Source organism: Mixophyes fleayi (assembly GCF_038048845.1).
Source record: "Mixophyes fleayi isolate aMixFle1 chromosome 4 unlocalized genomic scaffold, aMixFle1.hap1 SUPER_4_unloc_3, whole genome shotgun sequence".
NCBI lineage: Eukaryota > Metazoa > Chordata > Amphibia > Anura > Limnodynastidae > Mixophyes > Mixophyes fleayi.
Window position 1 is genome coordinate 109,857 of NW_027445889.1, and position 21,050 is coordinate 130,906.

Genomic DNA, 21,050 nt, shown 5'->3' on the forward strand with positions numbered 1-21,050 from the left:
TGCCACCAACTGCACCATGAAAGGAGGTAAATAAATGTACCTATTAAGACATATATCCTAATTAGTCTAGGTAAGGAACTTTTACCTAGACACTCATTATGGAGTAAATGGCTGGTCGCAAACTTAAGGTGGCCCCTTACATACAACTGAGCAGCCATGTTGTAGACTGGACCAATATTTGTGACAATGCAGCCAACAGATTCACTAGGAACCAGTGATTCATTCATATTTTGCCATGATGTGTCCCAGAGAGGTCACTGGTTCCCAGTTGATTGATAGGTTGTATTCTCATGGATACAAGTTGTGCCAGCCTCATTTATCAATCTAAAATATATTATATGTTTTGTTTTTTTTGTTTTGGTTTTTACAATGGATAGAGCTGTCGGATGCACAGAATTTATTTTGTCTATTATGATCATGTTTATAAGGTTCATTAACAACTCACTACTTTAAATGTATTTTTTTTTTTTTTATCTTAAACTACTCTGCTTATTACTAAACAAAGTCAGACTGCATCTATCTGGTAGAACTGGTTTCAGCTGATGCAGCCTTGATAACTTTAGTTACTATAGGTCGTTTCAAAAACCAAGCAGAACAAATTGTGACATGACAAAGCTAGCCTGCAGAAGACATGCTTACCCACAAGTTAATCCACACAATGCTTATCCACAAACAAAGCCACCCCCGTAAACTTTTGCCCTTAGATCAGTCAGTTAATCCATCTCCTCACCTTTTCTCTAACCAGTGGCACTAACTCAGCGGATCCATTGTTTGGAGTCGGTACAACTTTAGCTAATGTAGCAGTTTTTGGATTTGGGTTCTGTGGGGGTTAAAAATATGAATATGACATATATAATTACAAAACTTAAGATAATTAAAATAAACAAAAACATCATCATGTACAGTGGTCAAATCTTTATGTTAAAAAAACAAATGTAAAATGTATTTTCTCATTTCATGGATACAGGAATAATTAGTGGATTGCAGTACTATATTGTTATATACCACAAGACAGATATAAGGCCATATTACTCAATATCACGACTGTTGAAATCCCAACACTACTCTACCCCGGCACAATTAAACCGAAGACCTCATTGTCGTCTGAGTAGAAAGACTGACAGCTTGAAATCAAGACTTTAGTTAATTGCGGCAGCTGAAGATCCCAGCATTGTCCGATGACGTAAGATTGAAGGGACACACTGTCATCCGACCTCTTAAGGGGGGGGGGGGGGGGGGAGGACTTCCTTAAATTATTATATTAAGAGGTCGGGTGACAGTGTGTCCCTTCAATCTGACTTCATCGGACACTGTTGGGATCTTCAGCTGCCGCAATTAACTAAAGTCTTGGTTTCAAGCCGTCAGTCTTTCTACTCAGACGACGATGAGGTCATCGGTTAAATCGTGCCAGGGTAGAGTAGTGTTGGGATTTCAAGTCCCTTGTCCCTTCTGCTACATCACAAATTTAACGTTACTGGGTTTGAACACTGTGTAAATAGATTTTTGCTATACTCTGTTCAAATCTGAAGACATCAACAAAATCACATGGCAGAAGTGAAAGGTGAGCCCCACAAAGATCATAGGAGATTCAGGACACTAAAGAGTGTATTTAGCAAATAGTGGCAGATAGGGGTTATATTTACAAATTAGACCCTTGGGGTATGTTATGCACATATAAATACAGAATTAATGAAAGAATAATAAACTAAAACTAATTGACACAAGTGAAGTCCTCTTTTAATAATGTCAATACTTTTCTCTGGGCAAATGTGCTGCTGCAGTATACACTTTGTTAAAAGTCAGTGACCATGATACAGAAATTGAAAACAGAAGAGATCATGTTTGTATACGTGTGGCTATATATTTTAACTATGTGTCTTAATAGCCATAAGCTTGTGCAATGAATTATGTTATTATAAGAGACAGACACCACCACAACTTCTAAGAGAATTTCCACAAATCCATATTCATGTAAAGAATTATCTTCCTAATATTATCTTTCAATCTTTTTCCCTACAATATCAAAGTGTGTCCCTTATTTTAAAAACCAACTTAAAAATGCTGCTGCCCTGAACGCTATTAAAACCTTTTATACATTTGAATGTTTCTATCATATCACCTGTTTCTTCTCTCATGTAAACACATGGGACAGACGGTCACATCCATATGCTATATGAAAGCATTCTTAGTGAGCAACTTCTAGGTTTCTGATAAAGGTAATGGCAATAAAGTTTACCCTAATCCACAACCTACACACATACATTATATTAACTGTAGTGCCACTTAACACAGCTTTCTGTTCTTATTAATTAACTTAACATTCCAATTAATAGGTTAATAAGATTGCTCATCTGTTTCACTCTCACTACTGCGCTATTATTTGTGCAAACAAAGATTTAACAAACCAGATGCAGGGGATTATAATTGGGAAGAATGACGTAACAGTTTTCTCTTTTAGTCTAATACAGAGTGCCGTGCATGTACAGTTTTTACTACACGTCATAGAAATGGTGTCAGCTATAGACAAAAGAGGCAGTCAAACACTTTAATATATGACAGTACAGCGACACCTTAGGCCAGTGGTTCCCAAACTGAGCCATGAGGTGCCGCGGCCAGGGTCGATGGTAAGCAAGGCAGGAGACTACTTGGTAATTATTGTGGCTTAGGATGCCATGCAAAACAAAATTATGAAGACCCAAAGGGTGCCTCAAACTCAGAAAGTTTGGAATCTACTGCCTTAGGCAACCTATGCTTCTCCAGCTGTTATGGAGCTACAAGCCCTAATATGTCCTTTCAGCCTCTGACATGAGATGTTGTCCAAGAGCTGAGAAGCCACAGATTGCCTAAGTATGGGCCTCCCTATAGCAGTCATCTTATGACAGTCAGACACCATTTCCAGTGCATGTCTACAGGATATTTTTTCTTTGATGAGAGGCAGCCTAGATGGGCAAAAGCAGTTGTGTTTCATTCATTTAAACCCCAGCAGGATAATCACCTCCCCACCATTACTATAAATAACAGCCACAAGATAGAGGCTCCCAGCAGAAATAAGACCAGCATCTTCTGACAGCCAGCACTGTCAGTGGCCCTACATCTGTCACCTGCAAGACACATCACGTGACACTGACCTTAGCGCAGGAGAGGGCGCAGTGCGCGTGCACGGACCAGAGCCCCGAGAGAACGGTGAGCACGTGCACGAGCCCGAGGGCGGCCAGGCAGATGAGCCCAGCCTCCGGGTATTCCGACACCCCGTACACCGACACCCAGAGGTACAGCCATGCCGGGTACAGCACTGAGAACGGCAGCACCGTCCACCTCAGCAGCAGTGGCCGGCGGCGGTGCAGGGTGACCGAGCGGACCAGCTCGTCCTGTGCCGGCAAACCGCTGAGGCCAGCCGCCACCGCCATTCCCTTTTCCCTGACACTTCCGCCTGCGTCAGCGCTGACCCTGGCAACACGGGCTTCCGGTTCCGCCGGCGGCGAGACGACTTCCGACCTTGCTGCTGCCCGGCTGGTGACGTCACGAGCCCGAGCGCGTCTCAGGCAGGAGTGACGTCACTACTAGAATATTGCTTTAGGTGCTAATATTATCCCAGAGGAGCAACACATGAGAATTATCCTCACTGGATACTGAAAGAATGAAGAGGACCTGTGGTTTTATACTTGCTGTAGAACTACTAGTCCCAGCTGTCACTTGTAATAGAAATTGGTTACCTCCCAACACCTCCTCCCCTGGACCCTCCTATGGTTCATATGTATAGGTCTTTAGACTGATACAATATTGTCTCTAACTGCTGCATTAAATATTACTTCTTTAAAAATCATCAGTGCTGTACAATTAACTGGATGCGTTTTAAATTAATTGGTGCCTGGAGATCTGTTGATGTGCATTTGTCTGGCTACAAATATAATTGTAAAAAAAGGACTAAATGTTATGTTACCCTCTATGGATATCTGAAATGCTATAATAGAGTGATGTTGTCTTGCTGCAATGAGACACTTCCACGATAGTTGTATTAGATCTGGCTCATGTGATGTCAGCCACTTATTTATATTTCTGTGAGGACACAAAGACCAGTCTACTGATTGCATATTATGTGGTCTATCTGTTAGAAGTAGTAACAATCAGAACTGTTAATATTGTTTCTCTCTTTTTGTGTCAGCATTGTACAGATTAACATACACGACAACTCCCCTAACTAAACCCTCCGCCTCTTTGCTCCATACCAACCAATGACAGGCCTCACGTCCCCCAACCTGGAAATGATTAAGAGCACATGCTGTCTTCAAGGGTGACTTGGTGTAGGTGACATGTAAGTGGAATAATCATGTGCCTGTTTTACATTCATATTCCAAATGTTATTTTTATGGGTCTGATGTTTGAGTCTATATGGATCAACTTCATTGGCTCCTAAAAGCATCTTTAGCTCTAACATATATAATTGTAATCACACTGTACACAAACTTACCAAATGTTCCTATTTTAAATACAACCCCTGCTCACACTTCCCTTCTCTCCTTCATTTCAGATAGTATTTTTGTCAATATGCTGAAACGACTTTAGCTTATAAATGTGTTTTATTGATTTGTTTCCTAATATTATTCAGCCATACTTTTTTAAAATGTATGGTGTTTGTGCTGTGTATAATCACTTGGTTGGGTTTTGCTTAACTCCTACCTTGCAGTACCTTTTGGTCAGATACCAGCTGTGCTCAGTTTCTCCCCCTCTCAAGATCCTGTAGGTTAGTATTCACAAGCAGGTATGATGCAGGGGTAGAGGTGCACAACTAATAGATTAAATGAATGGACACCAGGTCATTTTATGATTGATTGAATAAATAAACAAGGTGGCTTTATTTGCTTAGTCTCATCTCCAGCACACTTAGGGCTAGATTTACTAAGCTGCGGGTTTGAAAAAGTGAGGATGTTGCCTATAGCAACCAATCAGATTCTAGCTTTCATTTATTTAGTACTTTCTACAAAATGACAGCTAGAATCTGATTGGTTGCTATAGGCAGCATCCCCACTTTTTCAAACCCGCAGCTTAGTAAATCTAGCCTTTAGTGTTCTTTTTCACTTAAAATCACTTCACATCACAATGCTTATTTTCTCATCACAAACATCTCCGTTGCAATCACATTATCATCTCACAGGTTATAGTATATCACTTGACTAAGTAGCTGACACTCACTCGTAGTGGGATGTTCACTCTCTTTTCCACTCTGTATCCTACACTGCAGCTTCCACATTAGCGTGTTCATATTCTCACTGCCTCAGACCTTCTTGTTGACTGCTCTTAGGGTGCTGGTAAATGCAGTGTTGAAGTCACCCACATCTACCTTTTTGAGCAGTTCTATATAATTTACTCAAATTGGCTAGCATTATCTCTACATCGTACAATCCAGTACAGGCAGCTCCTGCTTCCTCTTGGATAGCCAGCTTATAATTGGTATTTTGGAGCAGGACGGAGATTCCATCACCTTACATCAGTTACCACTGTATTGACTGCATCTAGCCTATATAAAAACAACCCTGCTCATATAAGAATACAGAGGCAATTTAAAATAAAGTAAAAAGAAACAACCATTTGTTTTATAGAATACTGAATTGCTATAGTGTTGACATATTCTGTAGCACTGTATATTGAGAGATCATAGTACAAATAAATTACATACAATGAGCTAAAACAGAAGGTAAAGATTGCCCTGTCTGAATGTGGTTACAATCTAAGATGTATGGGGAACATAAAGTAGAGAGATAAAAATAGTAGCAGCTGGTGAGGGAAGTGCATGTGGCTATTGTAAGGCAGCAGCATTGTCCTCCACAATAATAAAGCAGCCATTGGTGACTGGCATTTCTGTGCAGCAGTTTTGAACGATTGGACCGTAGAGAGACAGCAGATTCTTAAATCTTAAAACAGCTGCTGGTAAACATAACTGCCCTTTACCATTTATATTAACAAAGACTACATCCTTTTATGGTTCCAAAGAAGGCTGTCTCTTTGGTGCTGCACGGGCGCTCTTGTGGATATCCGCTACTTTCGAGTAGTTGTGTGTAGCCCAGTGTTTTTTTTTAAGCATCACTACTGGAAACAGATGTTTTACTTTTCTTCTTCCTTTGCAGGGAGGCCGCCCTGGAGGTTACAGCTAAATATTGCCGCAAGGAGCTGGAAGCATATGGTCAGTGTGTAACCGACAAACCAGGAACATGGCAACATGACTGTCATAAGCTGAAAGTAGACGTGGCCCAGTGTACTTCCTCACAGTGAGTAACTTGAGATCACTTTGTATACCTTTCACTGTTAAGGGTTGCATTACATTTTAATGTATTTTGTTTATCTTTATGGATCGTTTTATAAATGTTACAAAATATAATACAGCAGTAGGAGTGATTAGACATACTCAAGAATCAACCACATTTCTTTGCATAAGGGTTTATACACACGAGAGTTGAAAAACAGCAGTAGTTAAAAGCATAGACAAGAGAGCTTATACTTTGGTATGGCTTTTAACAGAGTGTAAGATGCTTGTCATCAAAGCTTCACTGCAAAACATGTATGTAGTTATTGTGGTGAAACAAGGGGTTAAAATTGCTCTGCCGTGACTGTATCTCATTTCCCATAATAAATCGAAAGTGGCCTGGGTGGATCCCATTGTTAGTGTCATCAGTGGTCAGCCTCCTAAGTTGAGATCTATTGCGGAAACCTGTTATCTGCAGACATCTTGGAGGCGCCGCTGACTGAGGGTCCCTGGAGGAACATGGGCAGCTCCTGAGTTCAGATCAAGCCCCCAGGAGATAAGACCTTCAATCGGGGAGCCAAAAAAGGGGGTGCCGCCCTGAAACTTCGGAACCAGAGAGTTTATAAAAGGCTGTGCTTGGAGACCATAGGAAAGATTTGGTGATGAAGATAACGTTGGTTGGAAGTTAGAACTAGCTAGGACTTACGGCCTAGCTAGTACCAATGACCTGTACAGTGAAATTATTACTTCCTTCTTTCTGCTACTGATTCCTCTCTCTATGCAACAAAGCATCTGACTTGCCTTTCTCATTGCTTTGTTAGATTGCTTACCTGCCTTTAAGTCACCTGAAATAGTGACTCCTAGATCCATTTCCTCCTCAGTAGTTTCCATTATAGTGCCATTAATACTCTATTTTGTCTTTGGGTTTTTGAGACCCAAGTACATGATTTTGCATTTTTTGGCAGTGAACTGTTCCCCTAGTCTACCTAGTCCATCGCTCATTTGTTTAACCCCTCCTGGTGTGTCAACCCTGTTGCATATGCAAGAGGTGCAGCGCTTCTTTGTTCTAAGGTAATGGGATGCGATGATCATTCCAGACAGTCCAAGCTTCTGTAACCTCCAGCCAGCTCCGTCTTTCCCCGTTTCTCACCCCCCCCCCCACCCTCCTCACCCCTGGTGGTCCAAGGTAGCCAACTGCTACAACCCAAGTACAGTGTCCTGAAGCGGTAGTGATCATTACCTGTTAGTTTCTGGAAAAAAAGGAGCTCAATGCCTGTCTTTGTGATAACAGTGTCCAGGTGTTATGATACCAGGGCACCTAGCGGCTATTTGGCAACACAGACCAGTGGAGAGTGTTCCTGGAGTTAACCGGCAAATGATTCTTGCACTAAGATCATGGGATATATTTACTAAACTACGGGGTTGAAAAAGTGGAGATGTTGCCTATAGTAAGCAATCAGATTCTAGTTATCATTTATTTAGTACATGCTACAAAATGACAGCTAGAATCTGATTGGTTGGACTGCTATAGGCAACATCTCCACTTTTTCAAACCCGCAGTTTAGTAAATATACCCCCATGAGTTATTTTTTCAGTCAATCACCCCGCCCCCAAATATCATGGCTTTTTACACACAGACATAAAACTGAAAACAGAATGTAAGGCTTTATTTAACCTAGTTCACCAGCAGAGATATACTTTTTTTAAGCACTGTGGCTGGTTCTTTGACTGTGTGGCTTGTATCCTGCATCTCAGATCCTGTCTGAATAATGCACACAGCAGGTTTTGGTATATAGCAGATTAGTGTAAATCTTGTTTTAGGAAATCCATGTTTTAGGAAAATTGCATCCTGATTCTAAAAATAACTCGGACATGTTGGGATCGGGGAGGATCAGGGGGATGCGTTACCCCCTGCTGACGTGTGTCAGAATGTGTATAAATAGAGCACTGGTTTGTACTGAAATATATCATTATTGTTCCATCTGACCTTCTGATCACTGGTACCTTAAACCAGTGGGAACTGTCCTTATAAGGACATTTGAGATAATGAACATAGTTTGCTTCAAGATCCTGCTTTGACAACTTCTTCCTTGCTGTAATTACTGTGACCTACAGATTAGACTCAAATATAATCCGTTTCTGGCTGTTCTGAGGTTTGGACCCAGCATTCTAGTACCAAAGCTTTGTCCGCTTCCTGCAGCTCTGACCAGTGTTATAGGCCGGGGAGAACCATCCACAGCAACCCTGAACTAATGGCAAGAGGTCAGGTATGCCAGCCCAGGTGTACCAGCAAGGGGGTACACGAGCAGCGACAGTTACCCAGAAGGACGCGGTTCTGAATGCCGTTAAGGAGTCCAGTGGTGGCAGCAGTTTAAGCCCCTTCTACTGCGGTTAGAGGGCACATTTGGGATAATAAAAAGGGGACGGTGGCAAGGCAAGCCAAACCGGTCCTCAGGAACGCAACAGACAGGGTGGCATAGGCAATCCATCCTATTACAAGCACAATTACACAATTGCACCCATTCATGTAATATTGTAATAATGTGGTAAAACACAATACATGCACATACTCCACAAGCCAATCCCTGGGGCAAGATCTGTTGGGCACCGGATTATCCTCCTTGTAACTGCCCCTGGGGCAGGGACTGATGTGAGTGAGTTCTCTGTACAGAGCTGCAGAATTAATGGCGCTATATAAATAGATGATGATGATGATCATCATGATGAACTACCAGAATGGCAGTGGTCTGACTTAATGTCACCCTGCTTGTTGTGAGCACACACTGAAGCACAGACCTGCAGCTTTCAGGGGAGATTGAAGTAGACACTTCACAATCCTCTTAGTTGATTTCTCTTTCCCCTTACTTTACAACAGTTCAGCAAAAACCATAATCCCTTGCCAGTCTTGTCATTCCAGACTCGCGGGGTCCATCTTTGTATCTTCACCCAGATTCCCAAAGCCAAGGCTGGTGGGTACAGGGAGCCATGTCATCTGGCCACCCAATTGCAAGTCTTTAACTCCTAGAGTTTGGTCTGATACCTGGTCTCGGCCCCCTAATCCTCAGGACACCCGACTGGTTTTGACTCCATGCAGTTTAGAGATAATGGGTCCTAACAATGTCTCAATCAGGAACAAATTGGGATAACGGTCCACTCTAGATTACTGAGGTAGTTTCTTAGAGCCAACCCACTGTTCTATTTTTCCAAATTTGCCTTGTTGCAGCTGATCGACACTTCCTGCCAAGTTGAACTACCCATCTTATCTCAAAGTCCTGATGCTTAGTGTATGATAAACCCAGGTGCACTGGCAACAGCAACCAATACATAAGAAATCTGAAACATATATCCACCACTTGTCACTGGCATTCTTCTCAACGAGAGCGGGTCACAGGCAGGCTAAAGAACACCTAGGGTAAGCGACATTTGCATTCTTCCCAATGGCAGGCTTAACCTTTATTAACAGTTCAAAATACCTCACTGTCGTCACAGTAGTTAATGCGTGTTCCAATGGACGCCATTGTATTTAACCAAATGTCAACGCTTCAAAACGCTGCATGCAACACCAATATTGATGATAAGCAAACGTTTGTCAGAAGTTGTGTCTATGTGTACAAGTCCGTTCACTATTTTTGGGACTTTCCGTATTGGAGCACATTTAAGGATGCTTACTAATGTCTTAAAATTAACTCCCGCGTGTACAGTACTAGGTGTGAGACTTAGGGCTAGATTTACTAAACGGCGGGTTTGAAAAAGCAGAGATGTTGCCTATAGCAACCAATCAGGTTCTTGCTGTCATTTTGTAGAATGCACTAAATAAATGAAAGCTAGAATCTGGTTGGTTGCTATAGGCAACATCTCCACTTTTTCAAACCCGCAGTTTAGTAAATATACCCCTTAGTATTTGCTAGCTGCTAGATAACCCAAGGGTCATCACTCAGTTTCTTAAATTATAGTACTCTGTCTGGAGAAATGTAAGATTATATTATGAAGTTTTCTGGACAAATCCAATGCCCTGGGTATTCACCCACTGTTGCTGAATGAGTTATTGATGTGATTCTTTCCAACATCATGTAATTCTCAAAGTGTTCACTAGGTGACAGTATCACTACACTGTCATTCAGAGACTCTTGCATTTATTTTGCTTGTAATCAGAATGATTGAAAGATATAAATACCGGGATTATGTCTTTTGCCACTATACCAAAACCTAGATCGAGCCAAGTGCAATATAAATTAAATTTTGGGTATGCTAAATCTTTTATATTAATTTAATGATCTTTCAGATATGCATTTTCTAAACTGTTAATAAAGGGATTTTTTTTTTCTTAAATTTACATATCCTTATATTATGAGAGCAAGAAATTAGACCATTGCAAATCCCATGATTTTCAACTGTTCAGTAACAGACGTGGTGCTTTAAAAGTTGTAGGGGTTCTAGCAATCAGATTCTAGCTGTCATTTTGTAGAATGTACTAAATAAATGATAACTAGAGTCTGAATGGTTGCTATAGGCAACATCTCCACTTTTCAAACCCGTAGAGAACTCGCAGCTTGGTACATTTACCCCGTAGTCTTCTATATAGATTATTGATGTATCTGTGGATATGAATAATTGTGTTGGGGTTGACCTGAAAAATCAAGAGGGGAGAAGATAAGTGATAACTGTCACACATGTGACATGTATAAGCCAAAGTGGCTGAAATTCTACATGTTAGTAATTTTCCCAAGAGTTCAGTGATTTAAATAAAAGCTTTAGGCAGAACTCTGAGGTAACTTATATTACATTTATATTTAATAGTGGGGCTGCATTATTCTTTTTAATACCTGAGAAGTGGTTGTATGCCCATTAAATGCACTTTTCAACATTCTACTTTTCTTAGTGTTTACATTCATAGGTAAATAAATGTATTTCACAAATTATACAATTACATAGCTCTTCTAAATTTGAAGGGGTGATAGGGCTGTGACTTAAAGTATGTATCCACTTATCATCATCATCACCATTTATTTATATAGCGCCACTGATTCCGCAGCGCTGTACAGAGAGCTCATTCACATCAGTCCCTGCCCCATTGGAGCTTACAGTCTAAATTCCCTAATATAGACAAACACTCACTTATAAATTCGTATATGGTTTGTTCAATGTGAACACTAAATTATTGTATGTAAACTCGAATATGGCTTCTTATGTTTGATCCATTTTACATGGATCAAATAGTAGTAGCAGTTTTCAGGCTGGAGAGATGTGATACAACTAGTATTGTTCAAGCAGTTTATGAAAAGATCTGGATAATATTGTCTTTGTCACAGGTTGGGTATGAAAAGTTGACAGTAAAAATGTCTACAGTCAAAATAACTACACAGTTGACATTAACAGCTGTTTGTTGTTGTTTTTTTGTTTTTCTTCATGTATTGTGTTTTTAAATCTAGTGATTTATGTTGACATTTTTATTGTCCACTTTTCAACCCTGTAGACATTTTACGTCTCAACATTTTAACTGTGTTGACCTTGTGAACATGTAGACATAGGGCCGGAGTCATTAAGTAAAGTAAAGCAAAAAAATAAATTAGTAACTTTGCACCTCAGTAAAACCATGTTCTATTGGAGGGGGAGGTAAATTTAAAATCTGGAGACAGATTTATAATTGGGGTAGGGCATGTCCTAGATCAACTTTAAAGTTTCAGTGTAAAAGTAAATTGTTCAAGTATTTCTGTGCTACATGACAAAAAGTCACTATTTTCTTTATGTTAAAAATAATAAACTGATTTGCATTGTGACATGGTTTTGTCCAGGAGCAAATTTACTCCCTTTTTTTTGCCTTGCTCTCCTTAATGACTCAGGCCCATTATGGCTGTAGACATCTTCACTGTCGACAACTAGATCCCCTTTGTAACTCCCTGGCATGAATGAGTTGTGTCCTAACACAGCCATCACAGTGAAATATATTCTTATCTTTTATGACTAGTGAGTCAGAGAGTGACAAATATAAGGATATAGCTGTTTATACATGTACTCGTACCACTCCTGTATTATAATCTCTTTCATCTTTCAGCCCCATCATACAGAAGATCCGCGCTCAGTGTACAGAACCCTTTGCAGCCTTTGAACAATGTCTAAAACTGAACCAGACAGCTGTGGAAAAGTGCTCGAAACACGTGACTGATTTCCTGCAGTGTGCACAGAGTGTCAAGGTCACTGACTAGGTAAAATCATGCACTTGGTTCTCAGAAACCCAAAGGCTAGATATAGTATTAATGTCACTATAATGTAAACTACTGAGGAGGAAAGGGATCTAGGAGTCACTATTTCAGGTGACTTAAAGGCAGGTAAGCAATGTAACAAAGCAGTGAGGAAGGCAAGTCAGATGCTTGGTTGTATAGGGAGTTGAATCAGTAGCAGAATGAAAGAAGTAATAATGCCACAGGTCATTGTACGGCCTCATCTAGAATACTGTGTTCAAATCTGGAGGCCATATCTCCAGAAGGATATTGAATACATTAGAGACTGTACAAAGGAGGGCAACTAAAATGATGCGTGGCTACAGCACAAAACCAGAAAGACTAAAATATCTTAACATGTATAGTTTGGAGCAGAAAAGGAAATGGGGGGGCATGATAGAAACTTTCAAATATATCAAGGGTTTTAAGGTACAGGAGGAAAACATTCTTCACAGGAAGAGAAGTATTAGAACATGAGGACATGCACTGAAACTGGAGGGAAGAGGTTCAGAGGAAATCAGAGGAAAAATTACTTCACAGATTGGGTAGTGGATAAGTGGAATAACCTCCAATCAGAGGTGGTTGAGGCTAATACAGTAGAGCAATTTAAACATGCTGGGTATAGACATAAGAATATCCTTACAAAGATTATAGGGTTTGAAGTTATCATAGGTTAAAAATTGGGGAGGCTAGATGGGCCAAGTGGTTCTTATCTGCCATCAAATGCTATGTTTCTATCATGTTAACACTTTCTGTACCCCAGAGTCACATAGCAATACGTTTTACTTCTGTATGCTATTCTGTCTAAGTGTTGTAACATTTTATCTTCGAAGAGACCAAATTGATGTCCACAATACAACCTGGAGCTGGCCACAGAGATTCTGTTCTGTTAAATACTGTAGTCGCTACACACAACCCTCATGGAGTTCAGAAGCAAGAGATCTGCACCACCTACAGTAAATTTCAAGTGATATAAAAAAGAAAACATTTATTTGTGGAAGTTAAAGGAGATGAATACCCAGCAGTAATTTCTACAAGGATCCCATAATTGGCAAAATGGAGATGATTTGCCTGCAGTTTTAGGGACCTCATCGCCCAACCATCAGACATTATCCTTTTGGCGTTGATTGCTGCAAGTGGGGGGGATGGCGAATCTCCAAACTTTGTGGTTTCATTTTCTGTCATTTAAAATGTTTTTGTTTGAGTTGTTTATGGCCTGAGAAATGAGGCTTCCCTGTGAACCGATGCCTGTGACTCTGCTTATTATTAATGCATATTTAAAGGTTGAACTTTCACCTATGTTTGGAGTATTTTTCTCTGTTCCTTGGATGTAATAGAATCAAGATCTAGGCTGCCCATGATTATGGTTCTATCCGCCTCATTCCTATGTGCATTTGTGTGTCACATGTTAGAGATTGAGCCTCTCCCTAAACATGGCTCCTAGGTGGGACACCCCTGAGGCTCTGCTCTTCTGGGAAAGGGGGAATCCTTTAGAAAATTACTCCAGTTTGAACATCCCCTGTAATATGTCTCATCATTGTAGCTGTACTATAAAGCAAGGGCTCTTAACCAGCTGGTCATGTTCTTAATGTCACTACAGGAGGATGAGTTTCCATGATCCTCTTTCGAAATATTTTATGGAGTTGCCAAGTAAAGGTTACGTAGCGGTGGTTCTGCAAATTGCTAACGTGAAAATGCCTTTCAAATGCAAAACTGTGTCTGTGCTAACATTCGTTATTTACATCAGTATTTTACAAGGGACTCTTATACTATTTTTCACTCGTATTCCGGCAACAGTTGCCTAGCAATATGTCATAAAATTACAGCACTTATACAATTACCAGGTGAAATGGCAACAGGAATACCTAGTTATATTCCACTATGCATTCAGTTATGTGTCAACAGTCACACAACCCAGAATCATTCTGTGATGTAAGGATATACCTGCTTCTAAATGGCTGTCAGTCCGTGTCCAATGAAAAGCTAAAATACACACTCGTGTAGGACCCGTTTTAGACATAATGGGGCACTGGTCAGAAACCATGTTTTGAACCTCTACATGGTCAGTGCTGGACCAAAGACTAAGTGCAGTTTCATACTACCAGCTGTATTATACAAACCACACTTGTTTTGTTTGTTTCTTTTGGGCAGTGATAGAAGAGCTCCTCCTCTCCCACTGCTGAATGAAAGTAGCTTCCTGCTTAACCGGTTCATTAAACAAATATGTCCAGAATATAGTGTCACAAGAGTGGGATACCAGGCACTAATAATTAAGGTTAATTTCACATGGTGCTACCTTGGCCTTATTCCCTCCCTGGTAATGCAGTGTGGGTGAATAACATACCCTTAGGCAGGTATATATTAAAACAAATAATGCTTTATCATACCAACCTTGACCTAAAGGATTATAGTCAATAAATAACCAGCTAACATGTTTTACAACCATACAATGTGCAGCAGTTTATATGAACGGAAAATCATACATGAAGGGGAGCTACACCTCCTTATCCTGTGAGATATCCCTAGGATCAGCCTGCGGTGGTCATAGGAATCTCTGTCTACCTGCTGGGACAGCAGTGGTTAAGCCAGGAATATCCCTGCTTTTGGTGGGTTCACACTGGAGCAATAACTGTCATGCTTTTCTAAGCACTGTTGTGTTTAGCACAGGAGTAGATTCTATTCTTTCACATTGGCCCTACATTAAATCATTTGGTAGGATCGAAATGACTTACACCTTCAAATAAAATACTCTTTGCGGGCCCTGGTCTTGTCATGACAAGTAAAGCAGAGAACTGCTGGACTTTCACGAACAAGACAGACACAGGACTGTTGTTAGTATATTGCTAATCATCTGTCTTTACCTTATCTTAGAAGATAAAACTTTTCCTAATTGCAATATATTTAATGTCAAAACACATCAATAGGCAAAAGTGGTCCTAACTATTCATAGTGGCAGATCTATGAACATATACTTTAAAATATTGCAATTGATCTATTTTGGATTTGAAAATGTGATATAAGGAATATGTATAATTGAAAGTCACCTTATAGGTTCTGGTAGCAATCTTATACTAGCATTAATTTCATTTATAGTGTTAAGGTTGCTGTGGAAAGTAAAAATACAGTATATTTACCTTTAGTGCTGTATATTTGTTGTTTCTGTATATTATGAATGGGAGGAGAGCAGCTTCCCTGATCAGCTGCTAAGAAAAATTAGTAATTTAGCACCTTTCCAGGGCATTGTTGTCTTGTTCTCTTACACATGCATAGCTGTGGGCTGTTTTCAAATAATAGTGTTTTATTTAGCATGATTCTTTTAGCTTACTGTTTATATTATATTTTATTTTATTTTTCACTTGATGGGCAGGCTGTGCTTTTACAATTTTAGTTTTTTTTTTAGAGACTTTTCTATATTCCATATTATTGTAGATTAAGACTAGTACTTCTTTATTTTATTTATATGGAGCAGCTGAATTCACTATTTGTTAAACATGTGTCCTGATATCTTTTTGTACGTTGTATTGCTTAAATTAAAGCGGAACTCCACCTCCAGAGAGTTGTATTGTCCAGGCAGATTTGTTGATTGTTGTTGCCCTTGGATACAACGACAGATGAGTTTCGCTCTGTGCATTGCAGTGTTCTCACAAGGACCAACTTCTCAAAAGTTCCACCCAGCTGTTTTTACTAATATAATAGGCAGTGTGTGAATACTGCAGCCAGCAGAGTGTGTTAGACCACTGACCACCAGTCTGATCAGTTCAGGCAGGCAGAATAAAATGTATTCATTCTAAATAAGAATATATGTGTGTCCAGGCAGCGAACAGGCAATAACCTCCAGAGTCTTTATAAATAATATGTGTGTTCAGTCCAGCCAGCAAGTGGACAATAACAGCAAGAGTCCTTATAAATAGTATAACTGTTGGAAATAACCTCCAACATGTTTCATTATTGTTATTGCAAAGTATTACTGTCCCCACCTGGCTAATTCTTAATACCACCCAGCTGGCAAAGTTTTTTTGAGGAGAACACTGGCATTGTATAGAACAATATCTACACAGCAGATCTGTCATATTTAAGGGTAATGACAATAAATCTGCCCGGACAGCAGAACTCTCTGAAGATAGATTTCCCTTTAACGTGATAGTGCAGCCAATTCAGGTTTCAATTCAAGCATACATTAAAATATAGTATAATATTCAGTTTCCTCAAACTAGCAAAACAGTGGGGTCTGTAGGTCCATCCTGTGATTCAGTAGTGGTAGTGTTCTTTTGATGCACAATCCAATCCGTGTACTTGCCATGAGCATTTTGAGGTGCCAAGGACAGTGAAATTCAAAAATCTTTGTCTCGTGAATCAGTGGAGTATGACTAATTACTATGACTAATTACTATAGGTCATTGTGACACCACTAACTCACTCCTTAGCAAAAGGCACATAACTACGGTATTTGAATTATCAGCATGTTTAGCTTAAAAAGGTCCAAATTCAACACTCTGCCACATGGCACCAAGTTACATGTTAGAAATGTTCCCTAGTGCAACTCTGACTATACTCAATTGCACCTATGAGCTAGAGGATCCAAAGTGCCAAGACACCCCAGAACCTGATGGATCACTGGTATCACTGCCCAGCTTGTTTTACTGTTCATCTTTATACATGCTGGATTCTAAAACATACTTGCCTACTTTCAGCAAGTGTAGTCCGGGAGATGGGTGTGAATAGAGGGAGGGGGCGGGGCGTGACCAAATGCATCATGTTGGCCCCGACCCCGTGACAGGAATGCTTTTTGTCACGGGGGAGGGGCCAAAATGAAGCGAATCGCGTCATTTAGGCTAGGCAGTTGCAGGATGCGGGAGACTTGCCTGCTCTCTCGAGAGTCCACGAGACCGACCTGAATTTCGGGAGTCTCCTTTCCGGGAGAGTTGGCAAGTATGTTCTAAAATACCAATTTGAATAAATGGCCAGGGAGGTAACCTAGTCTCTATAAAAGAAGAGTCTGCAGACACAGAAGGTTTGGCACAAAGTTTAAATCAGACAGGTACTAGCTCTGGTCGTATGATGAGTCCCAGAGAAGACTTTGTAGCATCTCCTGAGCAAGAGTTTAGGAGGACAGATTATTGCTGCTGTGCTATGATATCTCGTAAGCTTCAATAAAACCCTTACCACAAAAGAGCTATTATCCCACAGTCTACAGGGCGTCCTCAGCATTGTAGAATGTATAAGTTGCTAACTGAGCGGGACCCTTCTTTATTCCCCAAATCCCTCTGTATATGCTTAGTACATAAGCCCCTCCCATTTATTTCACATAACTCATTTGAAAATGTCCCAAAATAGAATATATGCAAAAAAATTTATCTGTGTACAAAGCTATTCAAATGTGGTGTACTGGGCGTGCTATCTGTATATAATTCAGTTGTAATAATTTTAAATTTAAACATTTCCAACCATGGCAAAGTCCTAATTTTATTCAACTAAATGAACCCTAGAACATAAGACTTGACATTAAAAGCCTTCCAAAGACAGCATGCCATATAAAATTCTTGGAAGAAATGATTTTGTTCGTTTAAACGGCACAGTTAAATAACAGAAGGTAAACCATATAAATAACATCAATACTTTTGATTTTACAATTTTTTGGATGTTTTGAAGGAGCGTATTTCTCAGCCCAGAGAAGATGTCACTGATGATGAAGTTGGGACAATTTCTATACAGCGTTTGTAAATCGGATATTACATTCTTCTTGTCCTGATCGTTTGGATGTAATTGAGATGATTAGATATCAACCTCTTGAGTATCTGCAAGTGAAAATGACAGTCCCTTGTCACCTGCTGTGGTCAGGAGGCAAAGTAAGAGTTCTGCATGGAGTACAAGCGGTCAATGGGTCCAGCGCAGGCCTGTAAGGTGTTGGAGGACGTCAGTAAAGATCCACCTAAATAACTGAGACTTTCACTGTCCATGTCGTGAAAAACATTATCTGCATCTGTTGGGAAAAAATAAATCATAGTATTGAAATATAAACATACCATTTAGTACCTCGTTATTTTGTTATTATAGACGATAACTATTTAATATAGGGTGAAAAGCCCTATCTCAAGCAAAAATAGGTGTTTTCATTGGATATAGGACTTTGCCATATATTTCAAGGGATCACCACAACCAACATTAAGATTCCCTTGGTCTCGCTGGAGATAGCTTCCCAGTGCAATGCTTGGAAAACAATTTTTAACACAGATAATGGAGGTACAAGAAACGCCAAAACCCTTCATCTCTTACCATCGTCCCTTAGTTTTAGGATTATTGAACTCTAGAAACTGATAGAATATTGCCTTGTACTAATTACCTCTCGGCAGATACCTATTGATATTCGATATTGATACCATCAGTGTGCCCATTGCCTACATAGAGTGAGGATTTTTGTGGGCTAAATTAATTTTCATGAGTAAGCAAGCAGACTTGGGCATTAGCAATTAGTGACAATCCTTGAATCATAAAGTATGTGCCGCTTTGAGCCTGCCGAGCATCCCAGATGCTTAGGAGGGGCAATGTAATCATAGAGAGCCCTGCAGCATCCCGTATATGCAGAATTTTATGTCATGCAATAAATCCACAAAATAATAGTTTAAAAAGAGGGGGCGGGAGGGAGGAATTAAACACTTCTGCATATGTCCCCCAAATATAGATGGTTTGAAATATTTCTAACAGGATCTTGCTAAAACTACAGAAGTCACCCATTCTTTCTATCTCCGACACCCATCCAAAATAAGCACTTCTGTCCTCCTGCCAGCAATTAACACCAAGGGGTATATTTACTAGGCTGCGGGTTTGAAAAAGTGGAGATGTTGTCTATAGAAACCAATCAGATTTTAGCTATCATTTATTTAGTACATTATACAAAATAACAACTAGAATGTGATTGGTTGCTATAGGCAACATATTCGCTTTTTCAAACCCGCAGTTTAGTAAATATACCCCCAAAGCACCCAATTCCATCCTAACACCCAAATAGACAATTGAAGCAAACAATTCCAGTCTGCTATCCCACTCTCATTTTTGAGACAACTCCTGAACTGCTTGGAGACTATGGGGTGAATGTATGAAGCTGAGAGTTTCCAGCGGTTTTGAAAAGTGAAGATATTGCCTATAGCAACCAATCAGATTCTAGCTGTCACTTTGTAGAATGTACTAAATAAATGATAGCTAGAATCTGATTAGTTGCTATAGGAAACATCTCCACTTTTCAAACCCGCCGGAAACTCAGGAGCTTGATACATTTACCCCCATATCTCCAGAAGGACGTAAATAAATCAAAGATTGTGCAATGAAATGCAACTAAAATGGTATATAGTCTACATTGCAAAATTTATAGGAAAGACCAAAGGATCTAAATATGTGTACCTTGGAGCAGAGAAGGTAAGGGGGGATATTATTGAAGATTTCACAAATTTTAAGGGTTTTAACACTGTATAGTAAAGAAACATTCTTCAGGGAAGAGAAATATTCGAACAAGAGGGCATACAGCAGCCTATGACAATTTAAACTGAATAGAATCACTTAATTTAGTTTTTGAACATATTTATCAAAAAGGTTTTCAAAAACATACAATATCATAAAAAAAGAAAAAGTAAGAGTTCCAAATGACAGATTAATAGAAAGCTGGACTTCTGAAAAAATATATTTACACTTTTAAGGGGGGAACTCAGTTCCCCTTGTTGTTCTTTAAAACAATGTGGGGATCACATCATTACCTTTACTGCAGTAATTGATGCACATTACTGCCGTTAGTACGGTAATTTCAATTTTGCTCACAGCTCCCCGAGCCGCGAGCAGAAATCCACTTTAAAATTACTGTACTAGCTGTAATGATGCACACCTCTCTAACGAACAATGTGGGGAATTAAATCCCCCCCCTTACAAACATTTAATATGGTTGCATATAGATCCATCATGTGCAAAGTGTCTTTTTTACAGTGGTAAATAGTGCTACAAATAGACAACACAGATGTAACAATTAGTATTTATGACTAAATAATCATAAATAACAATGTAGCTTTTCAGTTGCCTGTATGGGGCAGATTTAATTCCCTGCATTGTTATTTAGACCACCAAAATTGAAATTACTGTAGTGTAAATATTGACAATTCCTATTCTGATGTATATGGGGAAAAAAAAAACTTGATTAGTTACCCTGAACCTGCTCAGTGCCACCATCAAAATCATTGGCTTACATAAATCTGATAAACATAGCCTCTGCTTGTACCACCCCTCACTCAAGTGACTGCAACAGAGTCCTCTCTGGTGGCTAGTATACAAAGGAGACCCCTTTATGTGGGCAAATGTACAAACTTGAACCACTGTTGCTTGCTAGAATAAATAAGGCAGGGCCGTAACTAGGGCTGTGCGACAGGGGCGACCGCCCAGGGCGCAACGCTGAAGGGGGGTGCAATTTAGGAATATTTTAGGCTAATTTGGTTAAAATTGAGGGCTAGGGGGGCGGCATTTGTCTTTCTCTCCCAGGGCACTAGAATTCTAAGTTACGGCTCTGAAATAAGGTGCCCGTTCTGGTGAATAGTATACAAAGCAAAGTCTATTCTGAT

The 21,050-nt window shown here is 39.9% G+C and overlaps 3 protein-coding genes across 6 annotated transcripts in view; 1 reads left to right on the forward strand and 2 right to left on the reverse strand.

Moving 5' to 3' along the window:
* Window positions 1-3,455, reverse strand: part of ATP13A1 (ATPase 13A1) — a 51,828-nt gene extending 48,373 nt beyond the window's left edge. Inside the window, exons 1-2 of the mRNA XM_075193808.1 lie at window positions 3,129-3,455; window positions 731-820 (exon numbers count right to left, since the gene is read on the reverse strand). Coding sequence (XP_075049909.1) covers window positions 731-820; window positions 3,129-3,407 — 369 coding nt within the window. The 5' untranslated portion in view covers window positions 3,408-3,455. The remainder of the gene's footprint in view (window positions 1-730; window positions 821-3,128) is intronic.
* CHCHD5 (coiled-coil-helix-coiled-coil-helix domain containing 5) lies at window positions 3,175-13,751 on the forward strand. 2 transcript variants are annotated; one of them, XM_075193810.1, is made up of 5 exons: window positions 3,175-3,269; window positions 4,163-4,312; window positions 6,123-6,263; window positions 12,291-12,441; window positions 13,290-13,751. In XM_075193810.1, coding segments are annotated over exons 2-4 (294 nt in total). In that variant the 5' UTR covers window positions 3,175-3,269; window positions 4,163-4,310; the 3' UTR covers window positions 13,290-13,751. The 2 variants fall into 2 exon arrangements, with proteins under 2 accessions (XP_075049911.1, XP_075049910.1); XM_075193809.1 differs by lacking the exon at window positions 3,175-3,269 and adding an exon at window positions 3,503-3,695.
* Window positions 13,752-17,893: 4,142 nt separating this feature from the next.
* LOC142111453 (LIM homeobox transcription factor 1-alpha-like) overlaps window positions 17,894-21,050 on the reverse strand; it is a 59,347-nt gene continuing 56,190 nt past the window's right edge. For all 3 annotated transcript variants that reach the window (XM_075193826.1, XM_075193825.1, XM_075193827.1), the window contains one exon: window positions 17,894-18,436. In XM_075193826.1, the coding sequence (XP_075049927.1) occupies window positions 18,291-18,436 (146 nt within the window). In that variant the 3' untranslated portion in view covers window positions 17,894-18,290. The remainder of the gene's footprint in view (window positions 18,437-21,050) is intronic.